Genomic DNA, 23,924 nt, shown 5'->3' on the forward strand with positions numbered 1-23,924 from the left:
AGGCGTGAGCCACCGCGCCCAGCCACTGTCTGCATTTTTACATGTGAGGATGCCAGAGGAGAGTGACTCCCCCAGATTGCATGGTTCTTAAATGGTGGAACCTGGGTCTTTTTGGCTCAGGTCCAGTTTTTTTGGACAACTCTTGTAATCTGTCACTACCCACCTCTCAGTGCTGGGAGCAAGCATGCCTTAGGGAGGAGGCAAGATTTCCTATATGTATCTATTTTGAGACAGGGTCTCACTCTGTTCCCCAGGCTAGAGTGTAGTGGTGAAATTCAAGGCAGCCCTGAACTCCTCGGCTCAAACAGTCCTCCTAGCTTAGCCTCCCCAGTAGCTAGGACCACAGGGGCATCCTACCAAGCCCAGTTATTATTTTTTTGTGCATAGATGGGATTTGCTATGTTGCCCAGGCTAGTCCTGAACTCTTGGGCTCAAGTCCTCCCTCCTCAACCTTCCCAAGTGCTGGGATCACAGGTGTGAGCCACTGTGCCTGGCCCTAAATATTCTGTAAAGGGGTCTTGCTATGTTGCCCACACAGGTCTTCAACTCCTGGGCTCAAGTGATCCTCCCACCTCGGCCTCCCAAAGCGCTGGGACTGCAGGCGTGAGTCACCTCAGCTGGCCTTCCTATTAGGTCTCACACTCAATTCTGAGAGGGGCCTTGGTGTTACTCCCGGGCGTGGCAGTCCACTGAATGTGGGCGGTCCATACTGTTTCGGGCCTTAACTTACAGCCTATATCATCCAAGTACTGAGTGGGGTTAAAACTGAGATCTACCAATTTTCCTTAAAGATGGGGCGTTTTTGTCGAGGAAGATCAGGAATGGCGGACTTTGCATTTAGTGCGCACTGTGGCACCCACTTTTGGCTGGATATTTGGAGCAGAAAATGGTGGGAGACGATGCTTTAAAATGGTTGCTTCCATCTTCCATCCCCTAAACGCGCTTCCCAAGTCCACGTCCTGCCCGAGGAGAGGACGAAACCCCCCCGGTGAGGTCAGGAGGCCCGTAGGGGGAACACGGCTGGATGAGAACTGGCTCAGACCCCCCTACACATCAGGGGTCGCGCGATCCTCGACTTCGGCCCTCGGAAGCTCTCCCTTCGCGCCCAGAGAGCGCCTTCGCCCCCCGAGGCCGCGCTTGGCCCAGCCGAGTTCCCGTAGTTCCTAAAACTCTAGCCATTCTCGTCTCGAAAAACCGCGCGAGACTTGCGAGAACCCCGCCCCTTTCCCGTCACGCCCTGCTTTCCCCGCCCATCGCGCTCGGTTCGTTAGTTCCAGTTCGGGCCGCGAGGGGGGAGCTTTGTGCCTCGGAGGCGTGGGTGACGCAGGCGCAACGCGGGCCGCGCTCGCTACCGCCCATCCTTGGTTGTCCCACTTTTGTTCCCCTCTCTTTGGCCCTGTAACCAAGAGCTCCGTCTTCGTCTCGCCCTCCTCGTCGCGCGCCCGCGGCCCAGGTCGCCCTGAAATCCAGCCCGTCCGAGCGCGAGTCCAACGGCCGCGGCCGCTCCCAGGTGGGGGAGGGGAGGAGCCTGGGGGGCCCCGCTGGGGCGGGAGAGGAACCGGGGGCCACGGGGGCGTGCTGGGAGACCCTCGGGGCGAGTGGAAGCATTGGAGCCGCGTCCTGAGGCCCAGGATGGTGGGGGCCGCGGAGGGCTGGCCTTGACGGGAGGGAAGCGGGCGAGGTGCCCGCGAGGGACGATCTCTTCCTCCGCTTGTCCTTTTGCACCACCCTGACCGCCCCTCCCCGGTCCCCAGGCCCCCTCAGACCGCGCCATGGGTGACAGTGATGACGAGTACGATCGAAGGCGCAGAGACAAGTTCAGAAGAGAGCGCAGCGACTACGACCGTTCCCGCGAGAGAGATGAAAGACGTCGAGGGGACGATTGGAATGACAGGTGAGCCGTTTTTAACTTCTTCTTGTCCCCATTTAATGCCGTTTCACGCCACCCGCGTCGCTTTTCTTTTTCCCCCTTGTAATTTTTATGAGGGCGAACCCTATGAAATGGCTCATTGGATCGTTTGCTGTTGTTCAGCCTATTTGTTGTTGGCCAAGTAACTAGCTGTGTGGCTTGGTTTTTTAAATTCTCAGCAGATCAGAGCAATAGAGCTAAGAGTTTGAGAATGAAGAAGCACTGTTTATACATGCACGAAAAACGTGCTTTTTTGCTTTCTTTTTGTTTTGTTATGGAGATGGGGTCTTGTTCTGCCCTGGCTGGAGTGCATTGTGGTGCAGTCATAGCAGCTTCCACCTCCTGAGCTCAACCGATCCTCCTGCCTCAGCCTCCTGAGCAGTTGGGAGTACAGGGGGAGGCCATCACTCCTGGCTAACTTTTAAAAATTATTATTATTATTTCGAGACAGGGTCTCGCTCTGTCGGCTAGCCTGGAGTGCCGTGGCGCAGTCTTGGTTCACTGCAGCCTCCGCCTCTGGGGTTCAAGTAATTCTCCTGCCTCAGCCTCCCGAGTAGCTGGGATTGCAGGCACCCGCCACCACACCTGGCTAATTTTTGTATTTTTAGTAGAGACGGGGTTTCACCATGTTGGCCAGGCTGGTTTGGAACTCCTGACTTCAGGTGATTCACCCAGCTTAGCCTCCCAAAGTGCTGGGATTACAGGCATGAGCCACAGTACCTGGTCTAAAATTATTTTTTGTAGAGACAGAGTCTTGCTCTGTTGCCCAGGTTGTAAATTATATTTTAGGAAGATTGCTTCAGAAAAATAATAATATAGAGTTGATCTGACTGGAGAGGTTGTCAGACTATTTCCCTGACAATATATGATTAGGTTTTTTGTCACTGTTTTGCCTAAAATCTCAGAGTTTATTGGGTGGTGCTGATTGGATTGATTGATTATAAGATGTGGTTATTGACCTGAGGATGTTACAGTGTGGGCTTGGCCTGGGGGTTCAGAATGGCCATGGATGTATTCTGTAAATGAGAATACATAGCGGAAGTTATAAAGAGGATAAGCATTAAGGGAACAGATCTCTAAAGGAGGGGAGCGGTGCTGGAGGTGGTGTGTCAGGGACCCACTGGAAAGTGACACTTAGCTAGACTTAGAAAGATAAGTGGGAATTCCCCAGACACGAGTGACACGAACAGCTTGGAGTTGTGGACATAATGTGTGCTTTTAGCATATTCTAGTTTGGTTAGAGTCCTGTTTCTCAGGATGTCCGCAGACCATAGGGAGTCTCCGAGGCTAAAATTATTTTTTGTGCTAATGTTTACATATTATTGCCATTTCCACTGATGGTGCCATAGCAGTGGTGGGTAAAACTGCTGATGCTTTAGCAAACATCAAGGCAGTGACAGCAAAGAGTTTAAAAAAAAAAAAGAAAAAGCCAGCTGGGCGCGGTGGCTTATACCTGTAATCCCAGTACTTTGGGAGGCCAAGACGGGCAGATCATGAGGTCAAGAGATCGAGACCATCCTGGCCAACATTGTGAAACCCCATCTCTACTAAAAATAGAAAAAGTTAGCCAGGTGCCGTGGTATGCGCATGTAGTCCCAGCTACTCGGAAGGCTGAGACAGGAGAATCACTTGAACCTGGGAGGCAGAGGTTGCAGTGAGCCGAGATCGTACCACTGCACTCCCGCCTGGCGACAGAGCAAGACTACGTCTCAAAAAAAAAAAAAAAATGCCAGTTCTATCAATGGTTCTTGATGAAAGAGTAAAACATTTAATTTGATTAAATTGGACTCTTGACTGTACGTCTTTGTTTTTGACATAAAATCTCTCTCTGTTGCCCAGGCTGGAGTGCAGTGGTGCAATGTCAGCTTACTGCAGCCTCCACCTCCCCGGTTCAGGCGCTTCTCCTGCCTCAGCCTCTCGAGTAGCTGGGACTCCTGACCTCAAGTGCTTCGGCCTCTCAAAGTGCTAGGATTACAGGCCTGCATTAGTTTTCTTGAGCAAGAGTATGCATGTGATTGAGTGAGCTGAACTAACAGCTTTTTTCCATGGGACATTATTTTTACTTGAATGAATGACAAACAGTGATTGTTCATACTTGGGTATTTGGCAGACATCTTGAAAATGAACTGAGAACCTGTTACTTCAGTGTAAGCTGTCAGTATTTGTTGCCAGTGATGAAGTAGCACTTTCCAGTGAAAATTAAAATTTTGGGCCGACGCAGTGGCTCATGCCTGTAATACCAACACTTTGGGAGGAGAAGGTGGGTGGATTGCTTGAGCCCAGGAATTTGAGAACAACCTGGGCAATGTGGTGAAATCTGTCGGTACAAAAAAATACAAAAATTAGCTGGGGGTGGTGGCACATGCCTGTAGTCCCAGCTACTCAGGAGGCTGAGGCGGGAGGATGGCTTGAGCCTGGGAGGTCGAGGTGAGAGTGAGCCTTGATTGCACCACTGCACTCCAGCTTGGGCAACAGAGAAATACCTTGTCTAAAAGAAAAAAGGAAATTAAAATTTTGGAAAACTTCTATCTACCAATGTGAGCTTGACAGCTTCCCATTAAGTAAAGACTTTTTTGGTGAGATAGGCAGTGATGCTGATGCATACATTTTGATATTGTGTGAGACATATCAAAGTCCATTCAAAGGGCAAGATAGAAGAGTGCATTTTAATGTAGCAGAGAAAGAAATATTCACTGATACTATTTCAGATTGAAGGTTCTAACTAGCCTGTGAGAAACTACTTCCGTCTTGGACAAGGTAGCATAAAGAAAAGATAAAAAAGAACCTATTTCTTGTTGAATTTTGCGTAGTATCGAAAATGAATGTCTACAGTTAATCTGAAAAGGCTTTTTCAACTCCTTATTAGTGTGAGGCCTGATTATCTGTTTTTTTTTTTTTTTAAACGGGGTGTTACTCTGTTGCCCAGGTTGGAGTGCAGTGGCACAATCATGGCCGTGGGTCACTGCAGCCTTGACTTCCCCAGGCTCAGGTGATCCTCCCATCTCAGCCTCCTGATTAGTTGGGACTACAAGTGTATGCCACCACACCCAGCTAATTTTTTTTTCTTTCTTTTTTTTTTTTTTTGAGATGGAGTCTCACTCTGTTGCCCAGGCTGGAGTATAGTGGCATGATCTGGGCTCACTGCAACCTCTGCCTCCTGGGTTCAAGCGATTCTCCCGCCTCAGCCTCCCAAGTAGTTGGGATTACAGGTGTCTGCCACCACCCCTGGCTAATTTTTGTGTATTTAGCAGAGACAGTGTTTTGCCATGTTGGCCAGACTGGTCTCAAACTTCTGACCTCAAGTGATCTGCCCGCCTTGGCCTCCCAGAGTGCTGGGATTACAGGCGTGAGCCACCACTTCTAGCCAGCCAGCTAATTTCTGTATTTTTAGTAGAAAGGTGGTTTCACCATGTTGCCCCAGCCTGGTCTTGAACTCCTGGGCTCAGGCAATCCACCTGCTTTGGCCTTCCAAAGTGCTAGCATTCATTACAGATGTGAGCCATCATGCCCGGCCTGCCTCATTTTTCAAATAGAACAGAATATCTCAACAGATTTCAGTGTAGAAGCTATCCTCTACAAAGCCAGAACTTGGAGAGATTGGTGACAATGTAAAAACAACGCCACTTTTTCTCACCAGAATTTTTCTGGAAAATAATCACTTTTCATAAAAACATGTGATCTATTTCATCTTACTGTGTAATTTAAAAATGAAGGTTTTGGAATGTTTTGTTTTAATTTTGAATATAGTAAGTATTGATAGATGTAACCCACATAAGCAGAAACTCTTTGATGTCCTCAGTCATTTTTAAGAGTATGAAGGGGCTGAGGCAGGAGAATTGCTTGAGCCCAGGAGGCGGAGGCTGTAGTGAGCCGAGAGTGAGATTGCGCTACTGCACTCCAGCCTGAGCAACAGAGTGAGACTGTCTCCAAAAAAAAAAAAAAAGAAGAAGATGAGGATGGGGGAGGCTGGGTGACTGGTTGGGAGGTTGGTGACTGGTGGGGAGGCTGGTCGAGAGGCTGGAGTGACAGCCGGGAGCCCAAGTTAAAACAACAGTGTTGCTTACTGGCATTGAAGTAAGGGTGTGATGTGATGAGACTTGTGTTTGAGGAAGGTCCGCCTGCCAGTGGGGAGACAGAAGCGAGAGACCAGAAGCAGGTGGGCAGCCAGGGCTGCAGGAGCCACACTGGACAAGGACAAGGACTAGGACAGGTTGTGTGGGGATGGCAGAGTGTGGGACAGCTTTGATAGGCTTTGAGGCAGAGGATTAGCAGGAGCAGTAATTAGCGGTGAGGGTAGTGAATGACAGCTGGGGAGAGATGCTGTTCCGTTACAGCAGAGTGGGGAGTCAGGGGAGGAAAAGACATTTGGGCCCATAATGGTGGGATGAATAGGATTGATTCTGTTTTTTTTTGTTTTTTGGGACGGAGTCTTGCCCTGTTGCTCAGGCTAGAGTGCAGTGGTGCGATCTCGGCTCACTGCAAGCTCCGCCTCCCAGGTTCACGCCATTCTCCTGCCTCAGCCTCTTGAGTAGATGGCACTAAGGGTGCCTGCCACCACAACCGGCTAATTTTTTTTGTATTTTTAGTAGAGACGGGGTTTCACCGTGTTAGCCAGGATGGTCTCAATCTCCTGACCTCGTGATCCACCTGTCTTAGCCTCCCAAAGTGCTGGGATTACAGGCGTGAGCCACCGTCCCCAGCCAAATAGGCTTGATTCTGACAGGTTGAATTTGAGGGGGTGATGGACTTCTAGTGGGGGATGATTTTAAGAAAGTTCTTTTTATTTTTAGAGACAGGATCTCCCTCTGTCACCCGGGCTGAATGCACTGGTGCAATCGAAGCCTGCTGCAGCCCCGACCTCCTGCCCGTGAGCGGGCCTGTAGCAGGGGTGATTCATGTGGGTCTGGAGCTTAGGTGGAAGGCCAGGCTGAGAGAACAGTTGGAGAACCATCAGTTCTTGGGTATTGGCTTAACTCACGGAGTTAGACAAGAATCTTTGTTTTGTTTTGTTTTGAGACAGGGTCTCTATTGCCAAGGCTGGAGTGCAGTGGCTTGCCCCGACTAGAGAAAAATCTTTTTCTGTTAGGAGTGAAGTTTTATAATTGTAGGCTTTTTTTTTTTTGAGACGGAGTCTCGCTCTGCCACCCAGGCTGGAGTGCAGTGGCCGGATCTCAGCTCACTGCAAGCTCCGCCTCCCGGGTTTTACGCCATTCTCCTGCCTCAGCCTCCCGAGTAGCTGGGACTACAGGCGCCCGCCACCTCGCCCGGCTAGTTTTTTGTATTTTTTAGTAGAGACAGGGTTTCACCGTGTCAGCCAGGATGGTCTCGATCTCCTGACCTCGTGATCCACCCGTCTCGGCCTCCCAAAGTGCTGGGATTACAGGCTTGAGCCACCGCGCCCGGCCTATAATTGTAGGCTTTTTAGTTTGGTATTTCAGGGTGTAAGAAGGGCCTGTTTAAAGAGCGTGGCTGTGGCATATCCAGCTGCATCTTTAATTATTGTTACCTTTTTAAAAAATAAAAAAAAAATTTTTTTTCTTTTTTTTTTTTTGAGACTTGCTCTGTCGCCCAGGCTGGAGTGCAGTGGCCGGATCTGAGCTCACTGCAAGCTCCGCCTCCCGGGTTTTACGCCATTCTCCTGCCTCAGCCTCCCAAGTAGCTGGGACTACAGGCGCCCACCACCTCGCCCGGCTAGTTTTTTGTATTTTTTAGTAGAGACGGGGTTTCACCGGGTTAGCCAGGATGGTCTCGATCTCCTGACCTCGTGATCCGCCCGTCTCGGCCTCCCAAAGTGCTGGGATTACAGGCTTGCGCCACCGCGCCCGGCCTAAAAAATGTTTTATAGGGATGGGGTCTCACTATTGCCCAGGTTGGTCTTGAACTGGCCTCAAGTGATCTTCTGCCTCGGCCTCTCAAAGTGCTTGGATTACAGGCATGAGCCACCATGCCTGACCTTTAATCTTTGTTACTTGTTCTTACCTCCAGAGAGTGGGACCGTGGCCGTGAGCGCCGTAGTCGGGGTGAATATCGGGACTATGACCGGAATCGGCGAGAGCGCTTCTCGCCACCTCGCCATGAACTCAGCCCGCCACAGAAGCGCATGAGGCGAGACTGGTGAGATGGAGCGGTTTCCCTCTTCTCCCCTTCGCCTCAGTTCCACTTGGGCCTCCCCTTTCTCCCCTCACCTGTGCCTAAATCTTTGTCATTTCCTTTTCTCAACTTCCCATCACCCATTGTTTCTTTGTCCCTTGAAACCCTTGTGTGGGAGACCATGCTGTGTGTACCCCTGTCTGTCTGTCCTCCTTCATGCTCTGGGGAGGTGACTCCCTTCTCTGCCTTACTTTTGTGTCCCCCACCCTCAGGGATGAGCACAGCTCTGACCCATACCACAGTGGCTATGAGATGCCCTATGCTGGGGGGGGTGGGGGCCCAACTTATGGCCCCCCTCAGCCCTGGGGCCACCCCGACGTCCACATCATGCAGCACCATGTCCTGCCTATCCAGGCCAGGTAAGGGCCGGGCTTTTCGGGAGAAGGGGGTTGGTAGGCCTGGGGGATGGATGGGGTTGCTGAAGGCCATGGTTGAAGCCAGGGAGTGGGTCAGGCCCACAGAGACATGTCCCTGGGATGGGGGTAGTAGCTGTTGGGGTTTGGGGTGATGTCCATGGTGGGCAAAGAAGGGGGGCACCTGGCTACTTTGGCCCCTGTAGCCTCCAACCCTTCCCCAACAACCAAGCCTTTCTGACTGGGGTCCCCTCCAGGCTGGGCAGCATCGCAGAGATCGACCTGGGTGTGCCGCCGCCTGTGATGAAGACCTTCAAGGAGTTTCTCCTCTCCCTGGATGACTCGGTGGATGAGACGGAGGCCGTCAAGCGCTATAATGACTATAAGCTGGATTTCCGGAGGCAGCAGATGCAGGATTTCTTCCTGGCGCACAAAGATGAGGAGTGGTGAGTGCCCCTGCTTCCCTGGATCTCTGCCCTGGCATGTCCCCCTGGCCCCGCTGGTGGAGCCGCGGCCCTGTCCTCTTCCCAGTTTCCCCTGTCCGGAACTTTCTGGGGGTGGGGGTCGGGAAGTATGACAGCATTGGCTGATGGGGTCTCCCCCTCACTTCAGCGACTGCCACGGCCCCCGCCCTGCCCTATCTCCTGTCCTGCTGTCCTCAGAGAGTGGGACACCTCCAGGCAGCAGGCCAGAGCCACCTGGCCCCTTGGGGCAGCAAACAGGCCGCTTCCCATTTGCTGGTGTTGGGTCATTGTCATCCCTGATCACCAGGACCCCGTGTGACTGTGGCATCCTCCTAAAGCGACGAGTGAATCCAGACAGGAAAAGCAAAGATCTCAGGGTCATTTGACAGAAAAAGAATTTTAATTTTTTTTTCCTTTTGTGGATGTTTTAATTTTAATCAACCATCTTTTCCCCCCTTCCTGCTCCTCCTCCTCCTCATCCTCTTTCTGCTCCTCCTCCTTGAAAAGAGCCAGAACTGGGAACTACACCCGCTCATCGACGGAGCTCGGAGCAAACCCACCTCCACCCCCACCATACCCAGCCCATACATGAGCCCCTGGGCTGAGCTGCGCGGCCCGGCCAGGCAGACAGGCAGGGCACTGCTGTGCACAATGCAGCGGTTTAGCTGAATGTGATTGCTCAGGCAGCTAGCCAGTCAGGCCCCACTGCGGAGTCCCGCGGGGCAGGGCATCTCGGCCGGGCGCCCAGCCAGGAGCCAGCCGGTGGCCCACCAGCCAGCATGGGCCCTGGGCGCCGCTAGTTAAATCTTGAGCTCTGTTTGACCAAGCGGCCAAGGTAAAGATCCTGGAGGTGATGCCTGCGGCTTTCCTTTCCTCCTCCGCCCCACTCGTGGTTCTGTTCTGTCTTCGCTGTCCCCTCTCAAATTGCTCTGTGTCTTTGTCCTAATCTCTCACGCACTTTCATTCTTCTCTGTCCCTGTTCTTGCTCCCTGCCTAACACTGCCTTCCGCCCTGTTGGTTTTTTCAGTTTCTCTCTCTTTAGTTTTTCCCTTTGTTTTGGTTTCTGGGACTTTCTCACACTTTCCCCTTTCCTCCCTTTCCCCTTTTCCTCATACTCCTCATTTCTTCTGTTTTCCCCCTGAGGTCCTATTTGAAATGTTTTATTTTTCTTTTCCTCCCTAACCTTCCAGCCCTCTCCTGTCTCTCCCCTGTGGGCAGGACCTGAGGCTCTAAAGGGCACTCCAGTCTCTCCCTTCGGTCTTTCCTGTCCCTTCACCGTCTTGCTTATCTTCCCACGGGTGGAGAAAGGTGCCCTGCCTCTGGGCTTTTGCTATCTGGCCCCCTCTGTCTTCCACCTTGGGGTGGAGGGAGTTGGCGGGAGCAGTTTTTGAATGACTGCAGTTTGGGGTTGGTGAGGAGAGGGAGGTTCTTCAGGGCCTGCTATTTCCTGAGCCTTCCTCTCTGAAGCTTTGGGAAATGACACCTTTTGACTAGTTAGTGTTTCCCGGAGACTTAAAGTGGTAAATCTGCCTCTCCAACCCTGGCGTCCCCCTGTAGTCATTGGTCTTCCCAAATCCAGAGCTCTTAGTTCCTGGTTTTCCCCCAGATCTTCTCAGAGCACAACTTCTGGTTCCCTTTGGGGTGTTGGGTGGTTCTAGTGCAACCCTATCCCCTAATCTCTCTGTTTTGATGACCTTTTGTGGGTGTGAGAGGATGGGGGCTATGCCCTGTCTTTCCTGGGCCCCTTCCCACATCCTGGCTTTGGCTTCCAGTAATTGTTTTGTCTTTCCCTCCCCCGCTTCGTTCCCAGGTTTCGGTCTAAGTACCACCCAGATGAGGTGGGGAAGCGTCGGCAGGAGGCCCGGGGGGGCCTGCAAAACCGTCTGAGGGTCTTCCTGTCCCTCATGGAGACTGGCTGGTTTGATAATCTTCTCCTGGACATAGACAAAGCTGATGCCATCGTCAAGATGCTGGATGCAGGTGTGTGGATTTGGAGGGCTGGCAGGCATTTGGGGTGGGTGTATTTGGGGACCAGGCAGATACGGGTTGACAGGAGCCAGGGCCCTCGGGTTGTGAACTCTGTTCCCTTTGTTGGTAGCTGTGATTAAGATGGAAGGAGGCACAGAGAATGATCTCCGCATCCTGGAGCAGGAGGAGGAGGAGGAACAGGCAGGAAAGCCTGGGGAGCCTGGCAAGAAAGAGGAAGGACGGGCTGGAGCAGGCCTTGGGGACGGGGAGCGTAAAACAAACGACAAGGACGAGAAGAAGGAAGACGGCAAGCAGGTCCGAGCGCCGGGCCTCTAGTGCTGCCTCGGGATCCAAAGGAGCTACAAGTGCGGGGCTGTGTTCTGGGAGGGGTGGAGAAAATGAACCTGTGGCCTCAGCTGTCAGGGTGGTGGCCCTCTGATAAAGGTGGAAGGGGAGGTTTGACATCCCCAGTGGTTGTCTCTTCCCATAGTCCGAGAATGACAGTTCTAATGATGACAAAACGAAGAAGTCGGAGGGTGACGGGGACAAGGAAGAGAAGAAAGAAGACTCTGAGAAAGAAGCCAAAAAGGTGAGGTGTCTATGACCTGGGGTCAGAGTGTCGTTGCTGGGGTCCTGGCACACTGACTTGTCCCTTCCGCTGTGGCTTGCCCAGAGTAGCAAGAAGCGGAACCGGAAGCACAGCGGGGATGACAGCTTTGATGAGGGCAGTGTGTCGGAGTCCGAGTCGGAGTCCGAGAGCGGCCAGGCTGAGGAGGAGAAGGAGGAGGCCGGTAGGGTTTCTTTTGTGCTTCTAAAGTGCATTCTAATGCGGGTGGGGAGGTGAGCGGTTGGTGACATTGATGTGGGAGGGAGGGTGGCTTTTAGGGGAAAGCTTCTCTATCCTCCCCATCAAAATCAGTAATAAAAATGCACCAACTCCTTCCTACCCCTTCCTGCCCAGAAGAAGCGCTCAAGGAGAAGGAGAAGCCCAAGGAAGAAGAATGGGAGAAGCCCAAGGATGCCGCCGGGCTGGAGTGCAAGCCGCGGCCGCTGCATAAGACCTGCTCCCTCTTCATGCGCAACATTGCGCCCAACATCTCCCGGGCTGAGATCATCTCCGTGAGTGGGGACCCATGGAGTCGGGGCAGGGCCGATGGAGAAGTGGAGGGCAGAGGGAAGGCAGTGGGGCCCTGCCTGTGACAGATGCCCCCATTTCACCTGTTAGGGAGGCCCCTTCCCCAGGGCCCATGGCCTCTGAGGACTAGTCCTGATCACGCCATTGGCTTTCAGGTGCTGGTGTTTGAAGCCCTTTAGTGGTTTTTCCCTGCCCAAGGATGGGAAGAGTGACAAAGCAGTTAGTCCTAGGGTTCTGAGGACAGTGGGGGATTGGAGGAAGAAGCGAGTGAATCCTTGAGTCACTACATGGGGCTGGTTTTCTGCTTCTTGCAGCTTTGTAAAAGGTACCCAGGCTTTATGCGGGTGGCGCTCTCAGAGCCCCAGCCAGAGAGGAGGTGAGTAACTCATTGTGTTGGAGGGAAAAGTGCAGGGGAATGTTAATGGCCAACATCAACTCCCTTGCTTGAGTGTGCTAACATTTTCTTTCTTATGTAGGTTTTTCCGTCGTGGCTGGGTGACCTTCGACCGCAGTGTTAACATTAAAGAGATCTGTTGGAACCTGCAGAACATCCGTGTGAGTGCTCCGGGTGGGACTGTGGGGAAGAGGAAGGGAGGCTCTCTATGCCCCACGGGACCTCTGCATGACTTTGTTCGTCTGATAGGCCAGTTGTTCTGCATCCTCTTTGACCGTTTCGTCTGCCTACATTGTCTCTGGGCAAGGCTCTAGGGCTGTTACCATGGACAGGACCTATGTGGTCCCCGTCCCCAGGGAGCTTGCAGTCTGATCAATCGCTGGTGCTCAAGAGGGGAGGGTCTTAGAGCTGCTACTTCTCCAGCAAGTGGGGTAAGTGGGATAAGCTTCCAATGATGTCTGCCCTCCAGCTCCGGGAGTGCGAGCTGAGCCCTGGTGTGAACAGGGACCTGACCCGGCGCGTTCGCAATATCAATGGCATCACCCAGCACAAGCAGATTGTGCGCAACGACATCAAGCTGGCAGCCAAGCTGATCCACACGCTGGACGACAGGACCCAGCTTTGGGCCTCGGAACCAGGGACGCCTCCCCTGCCAACGGTCAGTGACTCCCCAAAGGACTTTGTCAGAAGCAGCTGATGGTGCCTCTGCTGTGGGCACCTCTGACCTCACCTATCTGTAGCCTTAACCCCCTTGCACCCACTTGCCTGCTCACTCATTTGTCCCTCCCTGTGTGGGTAGCACCTTCTCCAGCTTCCAGCAGAACGGGGGGATGCTAGTGATCATTTGTGGCTGGGGTGGAACAAAAGCTAAAATGAAGACAAATCTCAAGGGGGCAAAAGGCGCCAGTTATGTCCAGTGAACTCTTGTTCTCTCGCTGCTCTTTCACTTGTAGAAGGTCTCAGGTTACCTCCCCTGAAGGTCTTTCTCTGCCTTACTTGCCTGTCTTCCTCCCACCAGAGCCTGCCCTCACAAAACCCGATCTTGAAGAATATCACCGACTACCTGATCGAGGAAGTGAGCGCTGAGGAGGAGGAGCTGCTGGGGAGCAGCGGGGGCGCCCCTCCTGAGGAGCCTCCTAAGGAAGGGAACCCGGCAGAGATCAACGTGGAGCGGGATGAGAAGTTGATCAAGGTGCCAGTGGCAGCACGGGGCACGTGGGGGCTCAGGTGGTGAGGGCAGGAGCTGAGCACTCGCACTCACTTCCCTTAGGTCTTGGACAAGCTCCTCCTTTACCTGCGCATCGTGCATTCCTTGGATTATTACAACACCTGTGAGTACCCCAATGAGGACGAGATGCCCAATCGCTGTGGCATCATCCACGTTCGGGGGCCCATGCCACCCAACCGCATCAGTCACGGGGAAGGTGAGCTCCAGGTTCCCCTTTGTCGCCGGCTGCCCCTGGCCTCGGTCCTCCAGCCCCTTGCCATCGTCCTTCCTTCTGGCTTCCTTCCCAACCTTCCTTCCTCTGTTCCCAAACCACAGTGCTGGAGTGGCAAAAGACGTTTGAGGAGAAGCTCACGCCATTGCTGAGTGTGCGGGAGTCGCTCTCAGAGGAAGAGGCCCAGAAGATGGGGCGCAAAGACCCGGAGCAGGAAGTGGAGAAGTTTGTCACCTCCAACACGCAGGAACTGGGCAAGGATAAGTGGCTGTGTCCTCTCAGTGGCAAGAAATTCAAGGTCTGGGATGTTGGAGAATGGCCGTGCTACAGTGGTGGGAGGTGGGGTTGAGACAGGAAGCCCCCTAAAGGCCCCTAAAGGGCAGGGGTGGGGGAACTGCTCACTGGACTGGCAGGTGGGAGCTGGAAATCCTTCCAGGTCGGGCCTGGGAGCGAGGCAACCATTACCTGGCTGTCCTGACCCCGCTCCTCTCTCCACCCAGGGTCCTGAGTTTGTGCGCAAACATATCTTCAACAAGCACGCAGAGAAAATTGAGGAAGTGAAAAAGGAGGTGGCGTTTTTTAACAACTTCCTCACTGATGCCAAGCGCCCAGCTCTGCCTGAGATCAAGCCAGCCCAACCACCTGGCCCTGCCCAGAGTAAGATACGATCCATGAAGGTCGCATGTCCCCTCTCCCTTGATTACCCAGGGACTCCCATTTCTCTTTAACATGTCACCCCGAAAAGTTTCTGCCCCATCCTCAGGCCATAGCCCTAGAAGTCAATTGTACCCATCCCCCTCCCACCCCCGCAGTAATTCATGTCCCTGTCCGTGTTGTACTCCCCCCAGGTTTGACCCCGGGACTCCCCTACCCACACCAGACTCCCCAGGGCCTTATGCCCTACGGTCAGCCCCGGCCCCCGATCTTGGGCTACGGAGGTAAGTACAGGAGGGAGATGAAGGGGCTTGGTGAGTGTGTGGCGTTGGGAGAAGGAAACAGGATGGAGTTGAGGACATAGTTTTGCAACTCACCACTAATCTCTGTCATAGCTGGTGCTGTCCGCCCTGCAGTCCCCACAGGAGGCCCTCCATACCCCCACGCCCCATATGGTGCTGGTCGAGGGAACTACGATGCCTTCCGAGGCCAGGGAGGTTATCCTGGGAAACCTCGCAACAGGTAAGGAGAAGGGCAGATGTGAAACCTCGCAACAGGTAAGGAGGGCAGACACCCAAGCTTTGTTGCTGCCTGCAAACTCCCTTTTGGGAGCCCCCAGCTCTCATCCTTTACCTCTCATTTCACAGGATGGTTCGTGGAGACCCAAGGGCCATTGTGGAATATCGGGACCTGGATGCCCCAGACGATGTTGATTTCTTTTGAGCCGTCCACCGTTCCTCACTCCTGTATCCATACTCGTGACTACCTTGTCCCATCCAGCTCTGAGAATTTTTTGTACGATCAGCCTTACTGCCAATAAAAGCACTTCCACAGGGCTCCTGACTCTCGTGTGTTACATACCTCCCCCATCCTTCCACAGTAACTCCTGAGGTGTTGCTCAGCCCTGCCACTTTTATTATTGATGTCAAAAGCGCCAGGCTCTGCAGGGACACCAGTGGGAGGTACAAAGGTGCATGTCTGGGACCCGAGAATCTCAGTTCTGTAACTTTGCCCTCAGTCCAAGGTGTGCTGCAGCTGTTGGGAGCTAAGGCTGGTCAAGCACAGGTTGTAGAAGGAGTTGGGGTCAAAGGCTGCACTCACCTCTTGCCAGCCCACCCACCCAGCAGCTTGTAGTTCACTGGGGCTTTTTGGAGTGCCCCAGTAGTGAGGGTCCAATACCAGGACATAGTCTTCCGTGCCTGACCCGATGCAGATTCCCAGCAAGGCCTTAGACCTGGCATCCGCGTCCCCTCCAACCATGACTGGGCCCCCGCCCCCTGCGAAGTGGGAGTAAAGCTTCTCCAGCTCCCCATGCAGCCCCGCTCCCCGGGGTACGTGGCAGAGGCGCCCCTGGGGCCCTCCGAAGTGAGCGAGGCAGAGGCTGGCCTCCACGCAGCCGATCCAGTCCCGGGAGCCCCGGAAGCCGGGGGGCTTGTCACCCATGTCCTCCAGGGCCGCCTGCACGGCGGCCAGTCCGGGTACGCCTGCGGGCTGGCCCTCCGGCCACGAGCACAGCGTCTGCAGAGTGCGGTAGCCGCAGCCCCAACCGCGATCGTCTAGGCCGTCGCAGCCGTAGTGGTAGTAGAGGTAGTGGCCCGAGAGCAGCGCCAGGCGGGCAGGGCCGCGGCTCGGCGGAGGCAGGCCCACGTGGACGTCCCTCAGCAGCTCCAGGGCGGTGGGCGGGAGCGGAGGTCCCAGGCCAGGCACAGCGTCCTCCTAGCGGCGCAGAGCGACCTCAGGCCCCAACACTTCCTTTCGGCTCCGGGTCTTTGGTCAGCTGCCGCAGGACTGGCGCGCAGGCTGGGGACGCGCTCCCCCGGCCTCGTTGATCACTGGAGGCAGCAAGCGGCAACCACCTAGCGGCATCGACCCAGGGGCTCCCACAATGCTCCGCCGCGCCCCGCCCCTCCGCCCCTCCGCCCCTCCGCCCCTCCGCCCCTCCGCCCCTCCGCCCCTCCGCCCCTCCGCCCCTCCGCCCCTCCGCCCCTCCGCCCCTCCGCCCCTCCGCCCCTCCGCCCCTCCGCCGTGCCAGCCTGACGACCCGCGGCCCTCATTGCGCAGGCGCGAGCTCCGCCCGGCGGGGCAGGGCGGGGGATTGGCGTTCGCTGGAATGAGCAGGCGCCTTGGGGCCGCCTCGGAGCTCGCCTGTTTCTTGACCTGCAGCCCCGCTCCTGCATAGACTCGGCCCTCGTGATTCCGGCGTTCTGCCCCTACCCCTAGCTCCCTAGTTGCGCACACTCCCGTGGCTGTAACAGTTTATTGGCAGCCCAGAGGGGCGAAGGCACCGCGGGGGAGGGAGCTCAGTCCGAGACATGCAGAGGACCGGGAGCCCCGGGGGACGTCGGGGGTGGGGTGTGGATGGGTAGGGTCTGGGGCTCCTCTGTGTTATAGCCCAGCCCTGAAATAAATAGTATATACAGCTAGGAGGCCGGGCAGAGCGGGGGACTTGGGGGTCCCGCCGGGGTCACAGGTCTGAGCAGCGATCCTGCTTGCTGTAGTGGTCGAACTGGTTCTTCCAGTGCACCATGTAGGAGCTCCAGCGGTGGAACTCGGCCTTCCACTGGCGCTCCGCCTCGTCGAGCGTGTCTGCGGCCAGGGCGCCCGGCGAGGCGGGGGGGGAGGACGGTACGAAGAAGGTCGGGGATCGGACATTTGGGCGGGTGGGTGGGGGCATGAGTGCAGGGAAGACGCACGGAGAAATGCAGGCGACCACGTGGGACGGTGGCAAGAAGATCAGGAGAATGAGCGAAAGACGAGAGGGAGGATGAGGGCAGAGGCGGGGCCAGAGAAGGACAGCAGGAAGGAGAGAGGAGGAGAAAAGAATGACCGGAAGACAGGGGAACAGAGGGGACAGGAGGGGGAGGTTGGGGGAAAAAGAAGAGACAGAAATGGTTGACCGTTATAGCCCCAGTGGGGGGTGCTACCCAGCCCAGGGCCTCCCTCTCCCCCCCAGTGTCAGGCTCAGGTTCCAAAAGATAATTTTATAAAAGAATACTGGCTTTTCCATTTCCATTCAAACAACAAAAGCGTGGGGGTCCCTGAGAAGGGTGGGAGGCACGGTCCCCTCCTCCTGCCCTGTCCAGTGTGAGTCTCTTGGTTTGAGGAGGGAGGGGGCACTGGGTCTGAGATCCCTGAGTGGGGCCCTTCCCCACTGTCCGACCACTCATTAGAGGAGGGGCCCCTGTGGCCGTAGGGGAAGAGGCCGTGGTGACAGCCGCAGGAGGTGGGAGAGGAGGAGGAGGAGAAGCTGGTGGAGGAGGAGGAGGGGCAGGGGGAGGCCGGGCCTCGGAGCAGCCTCCCCATGGGTGAAGCCTGGGCAGGTGCTGGGAGCCTCCGAGGCTAGGGGGAGAAGAGAGGGGTTACACCTGGCCAGCTCCCACTCCCCTCCTCCCAGCCGCTGCCCGCTGGCCCCTGCGTACCGGTGGCGCTGAGCAATTTGGGGAGGAAACGGTTCCAGAAGGCGCAGGCCTGGGCGCGCAGCCCCCGCCGCACCTCCAGCGGCCGCAGGTCGAGACTCACGTACTGCTGAGCCCCCGCCGTGTACGGGGGCCATTGCGGGCCCTTGGGGTCTCGGGGCTCATTGGGGTCCCTGCGGAAGGAAGGGAAGGCTCAGTCCAGACGGGCAGTGGGAGGAGGCGGCCCCCAACCCCACGGGACCCGGACTCTTCAGTTCTGCGGAGAGCCCCAGAGATCTCGTCCCCTCCCTCCCACCACCAAGTCACTTCTTTCCCTTCTCCAGTGCGCCCGGTCATGGGGTCTTCCCTTCCGCCTATGCTCCCTGTCTCCTCTCCGTTTCCCTCAGCTTTTCTGTTCCATCTTTGTTTCTCCCACTAAAAAAATGGCTAGGATGTCTTAAGCCCTTCCTAAATAACCAGGACGGGTCCTATGTCTACAAACATCACATTTTTTTTTAACAACCACCATCCGATGCTAGATTTCATTGTCCTCTTCTTGATCCAGGTAAACAGGTGTGTGTGTGAGAGAATGTGTCACTGCTAGTGAATCATCACTGGTTTGGTTTAATCCAGCTCCAACTGCTTTGTCTTGGTCTGCCGTCTTTTTTTTTTTTTTTTTTCTAGAGATAGGGTAGCTCAGGCTGGAGTGCAGTGGCACCGTCATAGCTCACTGCAGCCTCAACCTCCCAGGCTCAAGCAATCCTCCTGCCTCAGCTTCCCAAGTAGCTGGGACTACAGGCACGAGCCACCATACCTGGCTAAGTTTTGTATTTTTTTTTTTTCTTTTTAAGAGTCGGGGTCTTGTTATGTTGTCCAGTCTGGTCTCAAACTCCTGGCCTCAAGGGATCCTCCCACCTTGGCCTCCCAAAGGGCTGAGATTACAGGGGTGAGCCACTGTGCCCACCCCCTCCGTGTCTATCTCGTCTCTTCCTCACTTTTCTTTGCCTCTGTCTGTCTCTGCAAGACCCCCTCTGCCTACTCTGTCTCCTTTCTTTTGCTCTCCCCTTTTATCTCCTTTGTGAGCATGTCCCTCTCTGGCTGTCCTATCCTGCCCCTGTCCCACCCGTCCTTTCTGTCTCTGTGTGTCTGCCTCTTTGTGGGTGTCTCCCCACCCCCGTCTCCTGTCCTCCCGAGCCTCCTCTCCCTCTGCACTGCTGACCCTGTGCGGGCGAAGTTGGCCCAGTATCGCATGAGTCGCTGGGCGAAGATTTTCTCCTCCGTGGTGTAGTTTCGAGAAGGGTCCAGGGGGATCCCAAAGATGAACTCGATCTCGTAGCCGTGGGGCACCCCCATCCACAGGGGCCAGGAGAGCGTGGAGGCACGGTGTTCGAAGACGTAGGCGTAGACCCGGGCACCCTGGGCAGCCAGTCGCCCAGCCAGCTGGGCCACGGGGCACACGACATTGTGGTCGCCCACCACATCGCTCAGGGCCTCCCTCAGGCGTGCCGGGTCCTCGGGATGCAGCCAGTCTGTGTAATGCAGGACCACAGCCTCGGCTGCCAGGTCACTTACCTGGGGGACCCCGACCCGCACCCCGGCCAGGAACTCGGCCCGGCTGATGAGAGACTCGTTGTCTTTGCTGAAGCCTGGGGCCCCGTAAACCAGAAAATATGAGCCCTCATCCTTCACCACACCCACCAGCACCTGGGGGTGAGGGAGAGCGGGGTGGGATGGAGGGACAGGCACAGACAGACAAGTAGACAGAAACAGATGGACAGACAAAGAGCCAGAGAGATGAACAGTTACAGACCTGGAACCATGGACAGAGAGAGGATGAGATCGGGGGAGGGACTCAGAGAAACAGAAAATAGACCCATGGAGGCTTTCCTGTCTGCCCTGCCGACCACCCTGGGATCTGAGCCCTCAGGGAGGACTTCTGGGACTTCTGGGAATGGGTCTAGAGAAGCCCTCATGCTTGGGTCCCTGGGGGGAAGGGAGGGACTGTTGGGACCCAGAGGAGCCAGCTTCACCCCCACTAGTTACCTGCAGGCCGTGGAAGTCTCCCGCGTTGATAAGGGCCTCTGGGGTGTCACTGAGGAAGTCTCCATCTACCACAGGTACGAAGGAGAACCGGAAGACGCTTTCTTGAGGCAGCACATGCCATTCATTGTTCACCAGGACCTGCGCTGGTCGTGTCCGAAGGCAGGCTACTAGCTCTGTGTCATTCCCACCAGTGCCGCCTGGGGGACAGCCCACAAGGTGGGCCAGCTGTGTGGCCCTGCGGCGGGCCTCTCCCATGCCCACCGTGGCCCAGGGTCCATTGGGGGCACCGCTTTGCAGCACGGCCCTGTGGAACAGACCCCGGCTGGGCGGGGACAGCAGATGCATGCCCACTGAGGCAGCACCCGCACTCTCCCCAAACAGCGTCACTGATGTCGGGTCCCCCCCGAAGGCTGCCACGTTCTCCTGCACCCACTGCAGGGCCAGCCTCTGATCCAGGAGACCCACATTCCCCGGGGCCTCTCGGCTCCCGGGCAGGGCCAGGAAGCCAAAGGCTCCCACCCGGTAGTTCATGGACACCAGCACAGTCCTCTCGGCCTGTACCAAGAAGCGGCCATCATAGACGTCTAAGGAGGAGGCCCCACTGTAGAAGCCACCCCCATAGATCCAGACGAGAACAGGGGTGGGGGATGTAGGCCGGGGGTATGGTGTCCACACGTTGAGGTAGAGGCAGTCCTCGCTCAGCTCACGGTTGGGGTTCCACATCTCGGTGCCCTCAAAACCTGGGTATAAGGTATCCACATACTGGTAGCAGACACTCTGGAAGGTTGTAGCATCTACCACCCCTGACCAAGGCTGCTTGGGCTCCGGTGGCAGAAAGCGACGAGGTCCCGTGGGTGGCTCCGCAAAGGGGATGCCCAGGAAAGCAGAGACGGGGCCCCCGGGGGTCTTCAGACGAATGCCCCGCAGCCGGCCCCCACGCACAGTCACCAGCAGCTCTGCATCCTCCCGGCCCTCAGCCCCCACTCCTCCTCCCAGGAGCCAGAGAAGGAGGAGAAGGAGTGGGGAAGCCAGGGAAGGCGTGTGCAGGGGACACTGCGGGGGCCTCATGGCTGCAGGGCAGGCGGTGTCTGCTGGGAGAAAGAAAGGGAAAGGGTGAAAGGTCGGTCGAGAAGCCAGGAGGGAGGAGATTAGGACATGGTCGGCCCAAGGGTTATCGCTCAGCTGCAGAGGAGGTGGGGCAGGTTGGCAAAGATGAGGGGAGACAGGGAGGGAGGGAAGGAGACAGGCAGAGACAAGGACACAGGCCATTGGGCAGGAGGGGACGGAGATCAGGCAGACACCCACATCCAGACAAATGAACAGAGAAGAGCACCCTCTCTACCCCCCAGGAGTCCGCCGCCCTCACCTCTTCCCCGAACTGGGCCGAGCCCAGCTCGTGCAGTGCGGGCACCAGAGGCCTCAGTCCACGCACAGGCCACCCGACAGGGGCGCGGCCTCACGGACGGGCGGCGCCGCTGGGGGAGCTTGCTGCGGCCTGAAGGCGCAGCCCCGCTCTCCTGCGTTGGCCAGGCCCGGGGCCCTGGGGGACGGTGGGCTGGGCATTCAGGGTGTGGAAGCCTTAGGTCCCGGGGTCCCCCAAATCCTGTCTAGTCCACTCCCCCCCAACCCTGCCCCATCTCATCCAATGTCTGGCACCGAGCACTGATGCCCGCGGGTTCCCATCAGCTGCGCACGCTCCCAGCCCAGCCCCAGCAAACAGGCTAGCCAGCCCGTGTCCCCCAGGACTCGAGAGCCCCCATCCGTCTGAAGCTGCCGTGCACGCCGCCGCCGGCGGAGGGCAGTAGAGACCGAGAAAAGGTTGGCGCTCCCCGCCCCGAGCCGGGAACCTGGAGCCGGGAACTTGGGGTGGGGGACTGGGGGCTCAAGGGCCTTGTGGAGCCGCCTGAAGGGCGAGCCAGGACGCTTGTGTTCCCGGGGCTCCGGAGATCCCCGGCTGCAGGGGCGGGGGCGCTATTTTGGGGGCAGCAGCTGTTACGGTTCCGGCATCTCCAGCCAAAGGATCAAAATTCCCCGGGTGGGAACTCCCCCCTCTCCCGCCGGTCACCCCTCGCCCAGGCCCCACTGTCCTGAGCTGGGGGTGGTGATGCTGCTGGAGATTAACTAGGAAACCCAAGTGGCGCTAATTATAACTCGGGGCTTCCGCTGAGCCTCCCCTTCCCAAAAAATAGAGATGGAGTCTCCGCAGGAGGGGGCGTCCTGGGCCTGGGAGGGGGCCTCTGCGGGGAGCTGCACAGGGGCGCTGGGCTTGCGGCCCTGTGGATGGGGGTTCCCAGCCCGGCGCCGGGAACCTGCGCAGCTCGGGTACCGCCCCAATCAGGGGGTGTCTTCCAGTGGCCCCGGACTAGGGAGCGATCGGGGAAAGGGCGCTCGGGGGTCCCCGCAGGAATCGGAGCGCAGAGGCGGCGGGCTTGAGCTCCTGCGTGGGCGTCGGTGAGTGTGAAGCGGCCGGGGAAGAGTTCCGGACGAGTGCGGGGCAGCGGAGGGCGGCGCTGGGCAGGCCCGGCGACGCGGGAGCCGTCCCGTTAGGGGGGCCTGGACCCTTCGGGGAGCGCACGGTGTCCCGGACGCGGGCCGGAAGGAGTGTCCCGGGCGGGGAGGGAGACTCACCTGAGGCGGCCGAGCCGGGCCGGGCCGGGCCGCGCCGGGAGCTGGAGGCGGCCGATGTTCCCCGGCGCAGGCTGAGCCGACTCTGACAGCCGCCGCCTCCGGCCCCCCACACACACCCCCTGCGGGCTGCACAGCGCCCCCGCCCGCCCCCGCCCACTGTCTCCGCCCCCGCCCCTCCCCGCTTCCCCGGGCGGCCACCTCCCCTCTCTCTCCCTCCCTCGGAGCCGAGACCCGGAGACCCCGGGGCCCAGACGCACTCCAGTGCCAGACGCCGACCGACGACAGACGCGCAGTGACAGACGCGACCCAAAGACCTGCAGCGGCGGAGCAGACACCCACGTGACAGACAGACGGACAGAAGCCCGTGGAGACAGACACGCGCAGACGGACGACCTCATGCAGCGACAGGCACAGACAAACGCAGGCACCGACTTTCACAGACGGACGGACACACTTGGACACCCTGATGGTCTCGCTCGAGGCTGGGGAAGTTAGCGCAAGGCCAAGGGGCCATGCATCCACGGCCACGACAGAGACAGGGGTGGCATGGTTGGAGAGGCATGTGGGAGTGTGGCCGAGGACCGTCCCGTTAGGGGTCCAGGTGGCACTGGTGCAGAAATGGTGACGTGGGACACTCCTGGGGATGAAGGGACACCTGTGGGAATGGAGGTGTAAACATGGGATCGCGAGTGGAAATGAGGTGGGGGGGCATGGAGACAGGAGACTCCCGGGGGGAGGAAAGGGTGACTCGGGGACACCTGAGAAGGCAGGCCAGCGTGGTGGCACGCGCAAGGCTGCGGGTCGAGGCCGCACTCCGCGGTGGCAGTGGAAACTTCTGGAATCCCCGCGGGTGGGTCTGCGCTGGTTCCCTGACGGGTGACCTCGGACTTTCGTCACCAGGGTCCGGTCGGGGCATGACATCACCAGGCCTAGCATTCATTGGCCGCACTGCTGGCAGGTGGGAGCGGCCTGGCCCGGGCGCCCCTAGACTGCTCCAAGGGGCCTGACCCGCGCAGATTGCCCCCCGCCCCGCCCTCCAGGAGGTCACCCGTGTGGACAGGGCTGCTGCAGCAGGGTCCCCACACCAGAGGTGCAGGCGGCAATACCGCGCGGCGCCCGCTTTCCCGAGGCTGCGGGCTCGGGAACCCCCAGGCCCCCGCGTGGGAGAGCGGCCGGCGCAGGCCAGCGTCGGGGCGTGCGTGCGCGCGCGCGGCGGTGCGGGGCGCGGCGTGGGATGGGTGCGTGCGCGCACGCTCGCTCTGGCTGCCTCGCGCCCCGCAGCGCCCCGGGAACGCGTGCGCCGCCGGTTGGGACCGCGAGCGCTGGGTCTCGGGGCCTCGCAGGGGTTGAATCCGGAGTCTTGCCTGTCCCTGGGCCGCGCGGTTCCCGGCT

At 57.4% G+C, this 23,924-nt stretch overlaps 3 protein-coding genes across 27 annotated transcripts; 1 reads left to right on the plus strand and 2 right to left on the minus strand.

The window, feature by feature from the left end:
• The first annotated feature begins 1,269 nt into the window (after nucleotides 1-1,269).
• Nucleotides 1,270-15,302, plus strand: SRRT (serrate, RNA effector molecule). 8 transcript variants are annotated; one of them, XM_015447177.3, is made up of 20 exons: nucleotides 1,270-1,510; nucleotides 1,755-1,894; nucleotides 7,895-8,023; nucleotides 8,272-8,418; nucleotides 8,670-8,858; nucleotides 10,687-10,856; nucleotides 10,975-11,159; nucleotides 11,335-11,433; nucleotides 11,518-11,635; nucleotides 11,806-11,963; nucleotides 12,294-12,355; nucleotides 12,456-12,534; nucleotides 12,843-13,031; nucleotides 13,392-13,565; nucleotides 13,644-13,797; nucleotides 13,917-14,110; nucleotides 14,313-14,469; nucleotides 14,649-14,750; nucleotides 14,862-14,988; nucleotides 15,114-15,302. In XM_015447177.3, exons 2-20 carry the CDS (start codon nucleotides 1,773-1,775, stop codon nucleotides 15,187-15,189), a joined length of 2,631 nt encoding a protein of 876 aa, XP_015302663.1. In that variant the 5' UTR covers nucleotides 1,270-1,510; nucleotides 1,755-1,772; the 3' UTR covers nucleotides 15,190-15,302. The 8 variants fall into 8 exon arrangements, with proteins under 8 accessions (XP_015302663.1, XP_005549328.1, XP_045245525.1 ...); XM_005549271.4 differs by having other exon boundaries at nucleotides 14,661-14,750; XM_045389590.2 differs by having other exon boundaries at nucleotides 13,644-13,704.
• Nucleotides 15,303-15,358: 56 nt separating this feature from the next.
• On the minus strand, nucleotides 15,359-16,350 carry UFSP1 (UFM1 specific peptidase 1). Its single transcript, XM_005549274.5, has one exon. It carries the CDS (start codon nucleotides 15,907-15,909, stop codon nucleotides 15,481-15,483), a length of 429 nt encoding a protein of 142 aa, XP_005549331.3. The 5' UTR covers nucleotides 15,910-16,350; the 3' UTR covers nucleotides 15,359-15,480.
• Nucleotides 16,351-16,709: 359 nt separating this feature from the next.
• Nucleotides 16,710-23,722, minus strand: ACHE (acetylcholinesterase (Yt blood group)). 18 transcript variants are annotated; one of them, XR_012432294.1, is made up of 6 exons: nucleotides 23,291-23,722; nucleotides 22,790-23,187; nucleotides 19,905-20,995; nucleotides 19,081-19,671; nucleotides 17,886-18,055; nucleotides 16,710-17,052 (listed from the first exon to the last, which is right to left on the minus strand). XR_012432294.1 is itself a non-coding variant. In XM_074034596.1 (6 exons), exons 1-6 carry the CDS (start codon nucleotides 23,470-23,472, stop codon nucleotides 16,931-16,933), a joined length of 2,445 nt encoding a protein of 814 aa, XP_073890697.1. In that variant the 5' UTR covers nucleotides 23,473-23,722; the 3' UTR covers nucleotides 16,710-16,930. The 18 variants fall into 18 exon arrangements, 16 of the variants coding, with proteins under 16 accessions (XP_073890697.1, XP_073890695.1, XP_073890696.1 ...); XR_012432295.1 differs by having other exon boundaries at nucleotides 16,710-17,805; XM_074034596.1 differs by having other exon boundaries at nucleotides 19,081-19,565; nucleotides 19,905-20,992.
• Nucleotides 23,723-23,924: the final 202 nt, after the last annotated feature.

This window comes from Macaca fascicularis, chromosome 3 (assembly GCF_037993035.2).
Source record: "Macaca fascicularis isolate 582-1 chromosome 3, T2T-MFA8v1.1".
NCBI classification, from domain to species: domain Eukaryota; kingdom Metazoa; phylum Chordata; class Mammalia; order Primates; family Cercopithecidae; genus Macaca; species Macaca fascicularis.